The 12,649-nt window shown below is 50.4% G+C and overlaps 1 protein-coding gene across 7 annotated transcripts in view; it reads left to right on the forward strand.

Annotated features, from left to right (window-relative positions):
- LOC118210117 (nuclear receptor corepressor 1-like) overlaps positions 1–12,649 on the forward strand; it is a 113,884-nt gene that overhangs the window by 57,364 nt on the left and 43,871 nt on the right. For all 7 annotated transcript variants that reach the window (XM_035385995.1, XM_035385998.1, XM_035386001.1 and 4 more), the window contains exons 17-23: positions 437–553; positions 1,874–1,936; positions 5,043–5,179; positions 5,987–6,098; positions 6,938–7,313; positions 7,450–7,552; positions 9,760–9,937. In XM_035385995.1, coding sequence (XP_035241886.1) covers positions 437–553; positions 1,874–1,936; positions 5,043–5,179; positions 5,987–6,098; positions 6,938–7,313; positions 7,450–7,552; positions 9,760–9,937 — 1,086 coding nt within the window. The remainder of the gene's footprint in view (positions 1–436; positions 554–1,873; positions 1,937–5,042; positions 5,180–5,986; positions 6,099–6,937; positions 7,314–7,449; positions 7,553–9,759; positions 9,938–12,649) is intronic.

A 12,649-nucleotide genomic window follows, 5' to 3' on the forward strand; every position in this document is an offset into this window, starting at 1 on the left:
CAAATTTGGTGCTAATTGTATGGTATAAAATAAGAAGGAACTATTTTTTCTTGATCGAATCGTTGGTTTCATAGAATTAACGACCAGAGGTTTTTGCTTAACAACGGTGCAAATAGAACTACCAATGAGAGTTTTGCTTGACAACGGTAAAATAATATGCCCAAACGGCCGCGGAAGAATATTTCACTTTCAGCTGATTAAGTCGATAAAAATCAATAAATATTAAAGTAACCATATATAGGCATTGCTGGTAACCCGTTGTCAATTTTAGAGACTAGATCATTTTAGTTTTAAGGACATTTTCCTGGATTTCCTGAAACAGGGCCTGTTTTTTCCAGGTATTTCAATACTTAAATTTCTTCAATTCCAAGCGCTTTGAACCCAAGAGCCTTGTAAGAACCCTGTGTCTCTTTCTTGCCTTCCTGCTCTCTGTTAGCCCTTCAGCCAGAGTCAGCCCTGACTGTGAAGCAGGAGCCCGGTGCTAGGACTGGGCGGGACCGGGCCAAAACCCCCACCCCTCCCATGGTAGCCATGGACGCACAGTCACACAAAGGTACGTTACTCCTTATCATAATGCTGCCCACTTTCACTTAATGGCAGTTAGTATACCATACAGCCTGGTGATCTGCATCCTTGGTCAAAACCAGCGCCATTTTAAGTGGTTTACAGCCTTGTTGGCTGTCCTGTCACTGTTCAGTAGAGGGCCCAGGGTGTGAGGGTGTAGGGGTCCGGGGTGTGAGGGTGTAGGGGCCCTGTCCCGGGGCGTGAGGGAGTAGGGGCCCGAGGTGTGAGTGTGTAGGGGCCCTGTCCCGGGGCGTGAGGGAGTAGGGGCCCGGGGTGTGAGGGTGTAGGGGCCCGGGGTGTGAGGGTGTAGGGGCCTGGGGTGTGAGGGTGTAGGGGCCCGGGGTGTGAGGGTGTAGGGGTCCAGGGTTTGGGGGTGTAGGGGCCTGGGGTGTGAGGGTGTAGGGGCCCGGGGTGTGGGGGTGTAGGGGCCCGGGGTATGAGGGTGTCGGGGCCCGGGGTGTGAGGGTGTAGGGGCCCGGGATGTGAGGGTGTAGAGGTCCGGGGTGTGAGGGTGTAGGGGCCCTGTCCCGGGGCGTGAGGGAGTAGGGGCCCGGGGTGTGAGGGTGTAGGGGCCCTGTCCCGGGGCGTGAGGAAGTAGGGGCCCGGGGTGTGAGGGTGTAGGGGCCCTGCCCTGGGATGTGAGGGTGTAGAGGCCCTGTCCCAGGGTGTGAGGGTGTAGAGGTCTGGGGTGTGAGGGTGTAGGGGCCCTGTCCTGGGGTGTGAGGGTGTAGAGGCCCTGTCCCAGGGTGTGAGGGTGTAGAAGCTCTGTCCCAGGGTGTGAGGGTGTATGGGCCTTGTCCCGGGGTGTGAGGGTGTAGAGGCCCTGTCCCAGGGTGTGAGGGTGTAGGGGAAGAGTCCAGGGATAGAAGGCGCGTTTAGTCCCGGACCCAAATGTGGAGCCGCGCCAGCGCCCCCCTGCGTGTGGCGGACGGGCCGGCTCCAGCCCTGCGGTGTAAAGGGCTTATGAGAGTATGGATTATGATATGAGAGTATGGATTATGAGCGGTGTCTCAGTCTGCTGGGTGAGATGATGAGAGTATGGATTATGAGCGGTGTCTCAGTCTGCTGGGTGAGTTTATGAGAGTATGGATTATGAGCGGTGTCTCAGTCTGCTGGGTGGGTTTATGAGAGTATGGATTATGAGTTTATGAGCGGTGTCTCAGTCTGCTGGGTGTTATGGATTATGAGCGGTGTCTCAGTCTGCTGGGTGTTATGGATTATGAGCGGTGTCTCAGTCTGCTGGGTGGGTTTATGAGAGTATGGATTATGAGCGGTGTCTCAGTCTGCTGGGTGCTCCCTGTGCTTCCAGGTGTCGCTGAGGCCGGGGAGACTTCTCGCTGGACCGAGGAAGAAATGGAAGTGGCTAAACAAGGTGGGCAGACATCTTTTTCTACCCCATTCTGCTTTCTCCTGCTCACAGAGACGTGCGCATGGTCACGTGCGCATTATTATTTCTCATGTGAAGATTGCATTCAGGTTTGGAAACAATAGAGGTAACGTTTAGCATAATGTCTTGGAGATTACTGTCTCCATTTGTGTCTTGTGAAGAAAGGCACTTTGGCCTTTTTGAGATCTCTCTTGAATTGAGTGTAGATGCACAGATTTGGCACTGTGCTCTAATGGCCAATGTAAGCTGGGCTTGGGTGTAGGAGTGTAGTACAGTTCACATCAAGCCTGTGCAGAGATGTACTGGAATAGTACAGTGTTGCAGTGTAAATTTAATGATGAAAACCATTAACACTGCAGTTTTCTTGAGAATATAATTGAAGGCTCAAAGTCTGAGTTTTGAATGTTTGCTAGTCCTTGAACCTGTCTTAGTGAAATGGTTCTTTGATGTGCAATGCCAGAACAGCCAATAGCTGGTGAAGTCTTTTGCAGTATTTTGCATCAAATGTAAGAATTGTTTTTTGATGAGAAAGATGGCTGCCGCACTCCGGAGACCACAGGTGATTGATTGACTTATGGCAAAATCACGGGGGAAACTAGATACAATAAAGTCATGATTACTTATTCCCATTGTGGTCCTGGCTGTACGAGATCTGGGCAGTACAGGCAGGACTGACAGTACATGAGTCAAGAAAAGGAAAATGTCTGTGTGTGTGTGTGTGTGTATGTGTGTGGTGAACGAGAGGACAGCGTGTGTGTGTGTGTGGTGAACGAGAGGACAGTGTGTGTGTGTGTGTGTGTGTGTGTGTGTGTGTGTGTGTGGTGAACGAGAGGACAGTGTGTGTGTGTGTGTGTATGTGTGTGGTGAACGAGAGGACAGTGTGTGTGTGTGTGTGTGTATGTGTGTGGTGAACGAGAGGACAGTGTGTGTGTGTATGTGTGTGGTGAACAAGAGGACAATGTGTGTGTGTATGTGTGTGGTGAACGAAAGGACAGTGTGTGTGTGTGTGTGTGTATGTGTGTGGTGAACGAGAGGACAGTGTGTGTGTGTGTGTGTGTGTATGTGTGTGGTGAACGAGAGGACAGTGTGTGTGTGTATGTGTGTGGTGAATGAGAGGACAATGTGTGTGTGTATGTGTGTGGTGAACGAGAGGACAGTGTGTGTGTGTGTGTGTGTGTGTGTGTGTGCATGTGTGTGGTGAGCAAGTGGACAGTGTGTGTGTGTGTGTGGTGAACGAGAGGACAGTGTGTGTGTGTGTGCATGTGTGCGGTGAGCAAGAGGACAGTGTGTGTGTGTATGTGTGTGGTGAACGAAAGGACAGTGTGTGTGTGTGTGTTTGTGGTGAACGAGAGGACAGTGTATGTGTGTGTGTGTGTGTGTGTGTGTGTGTGTGTGTGTGTGTGTATGCGTGTGTGTGTGTGTGTGTGTATGTGTGTGTATGTGTGTGGTGAACGAGAGGACAGTGTGTGTGTGTGTGTGGTGAGCAAGAGGACAGTGTGTGTGTGTATGTGTGTGGTGAACGAGAGGACAGTGTGTGTGTGTGTGTGTGTGTGTGTATGTGTGTATGTGTGTGTGTGTGTGTGTATGTGTGGTGAATGAGTAAAAGCAATATGCTCAATACTGTGCTTGAGTACAGGAGTGAACCAGCGTAGTTCATAGAGCTGTCAGAGAACTAAAACTAAGGGGAAAAAAACCATCACGTAGACTAGCCCTCCAGGACTGGAGTTGTGTACCCCTGCTTTAAACTGATCGTTGGTCTCAACCTGTTTTCATTCATTTTCCCTGATTAACCAGTGTGCCAACAATTTGAATAATCCATTGCCATGTCAACAAACAGCTTCTTCACATCGTTCTAGTTAGTTACATGTGAAATTCAATTTAGAAAAAACAGTTTTAATCAGTGAGTACACGTAACAAAAAAATGCACCATTCATTGTATCTTTTATTAATTTTATTTATTTATATCTTAAAAGTTCTATGTTTATTTAATGTTTGATGTTCACTCCTGTGTAAATCTTTGTAATCAGCACCCCACTGAAAGTGGCTAAATGACTGCACGGCAAGCTCCTTTGACTTTTGTAATTGGCCTTAACCTTGAAAGATTCTGCTGCCTCTTTTTCAAGCATGGTAATTAGGGTGATTAACCCTTTGAAGAGCAGGTTTTTTGGAATGTTTTTTTTTTTAAATTCAGTGTTCTAGAGCTTGTTACTTTCAGTTGCCAGTAGTGATTGTGACACCAGCATTGGAATGTTCATTTAAGAACATTCTAATCACCTATTTGTGTGTTTTTACACCTGAATGGGTTAATGCAGGTCTTAGAGCCCTGTGTTCAGCAGAGCAGGAGGCAGCAGAGCTGGCTGTACGGGGCAGAATTGGGCATGTCTCTCTGGGGAGGTACACACGGCTGTTTCCTGTGTTTGAGGGACATTGTTCACACTCTTTGGGACGAAGGTTCGGAGCAGGGCGGTGTGACGTGAGCGCTGCGGACACCAGGACACAAGCTCAGAGGATCAGGGCCAGAGGATCAGGTTCGGCCGTAGGCCTGACACTACCAGGGACAGATGGGTGTGAAGGGGGCAAGGCTTTGCACGCACGCCTTCAAAATAAAGATTAGGATTTCCCAGGGTAGGCCTTGGTACGATGATCAGTGCAATGTTTAAAAAGTGGACCTATTTAGACCTATTCAGTTTCATATTGTTTCATGCATTGTAGACAATCATAAGTAAACACATAATGCATACATGTACAGACTCATTCACACATGTTCTTAAACTGGAATCTACAGTAATCATAACCGTGGTGGTTATAGATGCCATTGCACTAATTATAGAGTAAAGGGCTATCTCATCTCCTGCCACCCAGTCATTCCCTCATTTGTCTGGCTTGATTATTGTTCAGAATGGATGCCGTGTATCGGCTGGATGCTGATTGTTGGAGCTGTTTGGGGTCAAAGCGTTTTGAGATCTGTGAAGGCACTGTGAGTGCTGTGATTATAACCTGGAGCCCTGCTGCGGTCTGTTCTGGCCGTGCTGAGCATGTGAGCCTGACTGCAGGGCTTCCTGACCTCAGTTTGACCTCGCTGTGCTAACAGGCTTAGCAGAGCACGGGCGCAACTGGACGGCCATCGCCAAGATGGTGGGCACCAAGAGCGAGGCGCAGTGCAAGAACTTCTACTTCAACTACAAGAGACGCCACAACCTGGACAACCTGCTGCAGCAGTACAAACAGGTGCTGCTGACTGATGCCCCGCCCCCAATGGCCAGCGAGAGCCTCAGCCAATCCCTGCCTGTTCCCTCGTACAGCACTGCCATTTTTAATTTATGCCTATGAAGCAGCAGAGTGTGTATGTTGTTATTATTCAGTTTGAATATATGTTATTATTCTAATTATTATTATTAGCTGTAGTAGTAGATTATCAAGTATTATTATTAGCAGTAGTAGTAGTAGAATATTGAGTATTGTTATTAGCAGTAGTAGTAGAATATTGAGTATTGTTATTAGCAGTAGTAATAGAATATTGAGTATTATTATTAGCAATAGTTGCAGAATATTGAGAATTGTTATTAGCAGTAGTAGTAGAATATTGAGTATTATTATTAGCAGTAGTAGTAGAATATTGAGTATTATTATTAGCAGTAGTAGTAGAATGTTGAGTGTTATTATTAGCAGTAGTAGTAGAATGTTGAGTGTTATTATTAGCAGTAGTAGTAGAATGTTGAGTATTATTATTAGCAGTAGTAGTAGAATATTGAGTGTTATTATTAGCAGTAATAGTAGAATATTGAGTATTAATATTAGCAGTAGTAGTTGAATATCTAGTATTATTACTAGCAGTAGTAGTAGAATATTGAGTATTGTTATTAGCAGTACTAGTAGAAGATTGAGTGTGATTATTAGCAGTAGTAGTAGAATGTCAAATACATCATGTGTAAAATTACGGCATTCATAAGCCCAGCTGTTCACATTCATATTCATTGCAGCAGCCACTCAGAATTGAAGCATTTGTTTGCGTGTGCATGCACTCGCTCTCTCCAGGATGCCCGACGGGCGAGCGGGGACGGGGACGTCAATCAGAGTGAGGGCGGGGCCCCTACTGGTGCGGAGAATGAGGACTTCAATGAGGATGAGAACCCAGGAGACAGTGAAGGTAAGCGCAGTTGACCATTACACAAGCACAGACACACACACACACTCACACACACTCACACACACACACCCACACACACACGCGCACATGCACGCACACACACACACACGCACACACTCTCATACTCACACACGCATACGCACACACACTCACATACACACATGCACACGCACACACACACACGCACACGCACACACACACACACACACTCACACACACACATACACACACTCACACACTCACACACACACACACACACACACATAAGCACACACACACACACACTCACGCACACTCACACACACACAACAGACAAGCTTACATACACACACAAACATGCACACACTCACACGCACACACATAACCACACGCACGCACGCACACACGTGCACACAAAAATACACACACAAATCACAGCCCTGAAGGTACAGACATACAATACACACAGATAAATCCTTCACACATGGACACAGAACGCAACAAAACACACATCCTCTTGGCTTTCTTCACTGATGTTTTGAGAAACATGAATCCAGGAAAACTGCTGATGTTGGCATTACTTTTTCCAAGCTAATGCATAGTGTGGGTTAGTTGTGTCACCCACACAAATCTACACAGTCAAGTCTGCCTAGACAATATAAACAGTTTACAAGATGAAAATACTGGTTCTTTCATCTGTTCAAAAGACTGGCTAAAGGTGCTTTTATGTTCATGTAATGTCAGTGTGAAGTACTGGATGGAGGTGTTTTTATGTTGTAGTGTTTTTTTGCAGGAAAGCATTGTTTTGCAGCAGATGAATTTGGCCCTCTGCCTAACTGCCCCTGCTCCTGCCCCTGCAGAGAACAGCTCGGACACAGAGAGTGCCCCCTCTCCGTCCCGGTCCGAGCGGCCCCCTGGAGCGGAGGCCTCATCGGGGCGGGAGAGCGCCACGGAGGGCCCCAGGGGCCCCGAGCCAGTGCTCAGGGACCAAAGCCGGAGGGAGGAGGCTAACCCCGAAGCACGCCCCCTCCTCCAGGACCCGGGCGCGGCCGGGGCGGGGCCAGCAGACGGGGACACATCCCAGCCCCACGCCAGGGCGCGAGACAAGGGGGCGGAGGCGGACACAGGGTCCGGCCCCACCCACGCAGGCCAGCAGGGCGACACCCAGTCAGACCACGACTCCAGCGCCACCTGCAGTGCCGATGAGGATGTGGACATGGAGCCGGACAAGCTGAGGTGAGCTGGTCCCCCGCACTGGGCCTGGACTAAAACAGGCTGACACACTGCCCACAGCCTCTCCCTCCATCCCTTCCTCTCTCCCTCCCGGCCCTGTCAGTAACTTGCGTGTGTGTGCTTGTGGGCTTTTCCCCAGCGTGTTCTCTGGGGAGAAGCGATCCTTGCTGAGCCCTGGCTCGGTGCTGGTGTCCTCAGCCAAACAGGGCCACTGGCAGCGTGCTGCCGACATCCCTCCCATGGTGAGTGCCTTTACCGCAGGTCTGTACAGAAAACACCCGCAGCCACTTCGCTTTATAAGCTCAGTCAATTCAACTACAATAGTCTGACTAAATAAATAAAGCATTAGTTGGTTGTGTAAAGTTTGCTACAGACCAGCATTACTCAAAGAATGTGTAAAAACTGTAGCAGAACTTAATGAAACACAGCTGCCGCTTTGAAGGAGCTGTGCTACACGCGTGTGTGAAACAAGCTGCTGTGTTTGTCCCAGTGCATGTGGCTGTTCTGAGAGAAAGACACTGTTGTCATGCGCTGTGGCTCACTATGTCTCACACTGTGTCTCACTATGTCTCACGCGCTGTGTCTCACTATGTCTCACCTGCTGTGGCTCACTATGTCTCACACTGTGTCTCACTATGTCTCACGCTGTGTCTCACTATGTCTCACAAGCTGTGTCTCACTATGTCTCACGCTGTGTCTCACTATGTCTCACACGCTGTGTCTCATTATGTCTCACGCTGTCTCACTATGTCTCACGCTGTGTCTCACTATGTCTCACACTGTGTCTCACTGTGTCTCACACGCTGTGTCTCACTGTCTCACGCTGTGTCTCACACGCTGTGTCTCACTGTGTCTCCCCTGCTGTGGCTCACTATATCTCATACTGTGTCTCACTATGTCTCACACTGTGTCTCACTATGTCTCACGCTGTGTCTCACGCTGTGTCTCACTATGTCTCACGTGCTGTGGCTCACTGTGTCTCACACTGTGTCTCACTGTGTCTCACACTGTGTCTCACTGTCTCACGCGCTGTGACTCACTGTCTCACGCTGTGGCTCACTGTCTCACGCTGTGTCTCACTCTGTGTCTCATGTGCTGTGGCTCACTGTCTCATGCTGTGTCTCACGCTGTATCTTACGTGCTGTGTCTCACGCTGTGTCTCACACGCTTTCTCACGCTGTGTCTCACGCTGTGTCTCACACACTGTCTCACGCTGTCTCACACGCTGTCTCACGCTGTGTCTCACACGCTTTCTCGTGCTGTGTCTCACGCTGTGTCTCACACGCTGTCTCACGTTGTGTCTCACGCTGTGTCTCACACTCTGTCTCACGCTGTGTCTCACACGCTGTCTCACGCTCTCACACTGTGTCTCACGCTGTGTCTCACACGCTGTCTCACGCTGTCTGATACTGTGTCTCACACGCTGTCTCATGCTGTGCCTCACACTGTGTCTCACGCTGTGTCTCACACGCTGTCTCACGCTGTGCCTCACACTGTGTCTCACGCTGTGCCTCACACTGTGTCTCACGCTGTGTCTCACACGCTGTCTCACGCTGTGCCTCACACTGTGTCTCACGCTGTGTCTCACACGCTGTCTCACGCTGTGTCTCACACGCTTTCTCACGCTGTGTCTCACACGCTGTCTCACGCTGTCTCACACGCTGTCTCACGCTGTCTCACACGCTTTCTCGTGCTGTGTCTCACGCTGTCTCACGCGCTGTCTCACGCTGTGTCTCACACGCTGTCTCACGCTGTCTCACACTGTGTCTCACACGCTGTCTCACACTGTCTGACACTGTCTCACACGCTGTCTCATGCTGTGCCTCACACTGTCTCACGCTGTGTCTCACACGCTGTCTCACGCTGTGTCTCATGCTGTCTCACACTGTGTCTCACACGCTGTCTCACGCTGTGTCTCACGCTGTCTCACACTGTGTCTCACACGCTGTCTCACACTGTCTCACACTGTGTCTCACACACTGTCTCACGCTGTCTCACACTGTGTCTCACGCTGTGTCTCACACGCTGTCTCACACTGTGTCTCACACGCTGTCTCACGCTGTGTCTCACGCTGTCTCACACTGTGTCTCACACGCTGTCTCACGCTGTCTCACACTGTGTCTCACGCTGTGTCTCACACGCTGTCTCACACTGTGTCACACACGCTGTCTCACACTGTGTCTCACACGCTGTCTCACGCTGTCTCACACTGTGTCTCACGCTGTGTCTCACACGCTGTCTCACGCTGTGTCTCACGCTGTCTCACACGCTGTCTCACACGCTGTCTCACGCTGTCTCACGCTGTCTCACACGCTGTCTCACACGCTGTCTCATGCTGTGCCTCGCACTGTGTCTCACACGCTGTCTCACGCTGTGTCTCACACGCTGTCTCACGCTGTGTTTCACACTGTGTCTCATGCTGTGTCTCACGCGCTGTCTCTCCCCCCAGGCGTCCCTGCCCTTTGGTGCCGGCGGTGTGCCTCTGGGCACCCCCATCATTGGCTACGGCATGTTCCAGCAGCAGATCAGAGCCGCGCACGAGTCCGTCCACCAGGGGGAGCCAGAGAGGTGGCCGCCGCACTGCCCCCGAATGTCCACCAGGAGCCCCACTGTACTGGACGGGGAGGGTAAGCCCCTCCGCCAGTATAAAATTACTCAGATTGCCCTGCAGCACACTCAAAACCAACAGGGCAGTGTGTACAGTTCACTCTTGAGCAGGCTTGGAGATGCTTTCAGTACTTTATTAAGACAGAAGTCTCTTCATTTTCAGCAAATGCCTGTGAGGCCTTGCCGTTATCTCCTTATCTTAACGGCGACTCCCTGCCAGCTAGCTCTGACTCATCAGTGACATGTCTCCTGCTGGAAGAGCACAGGGCCTTTCTGTGGACTCGTGATTCACGCTGGTTTGGTATTTCTGTCTGACGTGTAGTTAAATATGCATTCTTCTCCAGTCGCTTTAATGAGTGGTTTGTGGGAGAGCATTGCAGATACTCATTCAGTGTGTTCAGACTGTGCTCTGTGCCTTTAATGAGGCGTGTATGGGAGAGCATTGCAGATACTCATTCAGTGTGTTCAGACTGTGCTCAGTGGATATGCTGCTACAGTTGCCTATATATTGTGTGACAAAAACAAATTTCAATAAGAACAAAATGATTAACGCATATGTAGCCGATATCCTTTTTTTCTGGGCTTCCAAGGAGTCCCAGACTATGGCTTATATGTCCCGATTGATGCTCTTTATTTTATCTTTTGTAGCCTACATGTATTTGTTGAAACTATCACAAGGTCTCGTTTTGACTCTTAAAGAGATGAGCAGATGATCTTTAGTAGGCATAGCTTCCTCTTCTGCAATATTAGATTGATGTAAAATGATTATGACAACACTTGCTATATTAAAACGTCATTCATAAGCCTTTACAAGTGAGACAATCGATTCGCTTGGCATCGATTGATAAACTTTACAGCACCACAGTGAAGGCCAGCTCCAACTTACGACGTACGTTTGGAAGTGTCCCTTAAGGCAACTGTTAAGATATAGCCTGGGAAACACTCGTAAAAAAGCGGTTTCCCTTTGAAAGGTATACCTTAGAAACCTTTCGTAAAACGTTAAGGTACATCGAAACTGGGAAACGCAGCCCTGACCTATAGGATGAACAGCCCTCTCCCTCTGACCTATAGGATGAACAGCCCTCGCCCTCTGACCTATAGGATGAACAGCCCTCGCCCCCTGACCTATAGGAGTAACAGCCCTCTCCCTCTGACCTATAGGATAAACAGCCCTGACCTATAGGATAAACAGCCCTGACCTATAGGATGAACAGCCCTCTCCCCCTGACCTATAGGATGAACAGCCCTCTCCCTCTGACCTATAGGATGAACAGCCCTCGCCCTCTGACCTATAGGATGAACAGCCCTCGCCCTCTGACCTATAGGATGAACAGCCCTCGCCCCCTGACCTATAGGAGTAACAGCCCTCTCCCTCTGACCTATAGGATAAACAGCCCTCTCCCTCTGACCTATAGGATGAACAGCCTTCACCCCCTGAATATTCAGATTTAAATTCCATGGTAGGGATCAGCTCGTGTGAGTCCCGCAGGATACTAAAGCACCGTTCGTGGCCTCACAATACCCCACAATGCCCCACAATGTCCCACAATGCCCCACAATGCCCCACAATGCCCCAGCGCAGCCCCACAATGTTCTACAATGCCCCACAATGCCCCACAATGCCCCAGCGCAGCCCCACAATGTCCCACAATGTCCCACAATGTACCACAATGCCCCAGTGCAGCCCCACAATGTCCCACAATGCCCCAGCGCAGCCCCACAATGTCCCACAATGTCCCACAGTGCCCCACAATGTACCACAATGTCCCACAATGTACCACAATGCCCCAGTGCAGCCCCACAATGTCCCACAATGCCCCAGCGCAGCCCCACAATGCCCCACAATGCCCCAGCGCAGCCCCACAATGCCCCACAATGCCCCAGTGCAGCCCCACAATGTCCCACAATGCCCCAGCGCAGCCCCACAATGCCCCACAATGCCCCAGCGCAGCCCCACAATGTCCCACAATGCCCCAGTGCAGCCCCACAATGTCCCAGCGCAGCCCCACAATGTCCCACAATGCCCCAGCGCAGCCCCACAATGTCCCACAATGACTCAGCGCAGCCCCACAATGTACCAGTGAAGCCCCACAATTCCCCACAATGCCCCACAATGCCCCACAATGCCACAGCGCAGCCCCACAATGTCCCAAAATGCCCCAGCACAGCCCCACAATGTCCCACAATTCCCCAGTGAAGCCCCACAATGCCCCACAATGCCCCAGTGCAGCCCCACAATGTCCCACAATGCCCCAGCACAGCCCCGCAATGTCCCACAATTCCCCAGTGCAGCCCCACAATGTCCCACAATGCCCCAGTGCAGCCCCACGATGTCCCACAATGCCCCAGCGCAGCCCCACAATGTCCCACAATTCCCCAGTGCAGCCCCACAATGTCCCACAATTCCCCAGTGCAGCCCCACAATGTCCCACAATGCCCCAGTGCAGCCCCACAATGCCTCACGGCTGCGGGTGCATGGCCCTGCTGCCCGTCTGCCTCTGTTTGACCTCCTCAGTGCTAACGACCTGACAGAGGACACTCTTCCCTTCCATGGCAGCGTCTGCGTAGTGCGAGTCTCTGAATCACTTGACATGTTTAATTATTTGTTGAGTGGCCTCTTTTTTCAAGCTGCTTTTCTTCTGAAAGCCTGTTTTACTCCCTCTGCCCTCTCGTTTCCTCTGCACTGGTTGAATCATAAACAAGCCATACAGTGTAACTCCAGATGGCCAAAT

Source organism: Anguilla anguilla, chromosome 12, assembly GCF_013347855.1.
Source record: "Anguilla anguilla isolate fAngAng1 chromosome 12, fAngAng1.pri, whole genome shotgun sequence".
NCBI classification, from domain to species: Eukaryota; Metazoa; Chordata; class Actinopteri; order Anguilliformes; family Anguillidae; genus Anguilla; species Anguilla anguilla.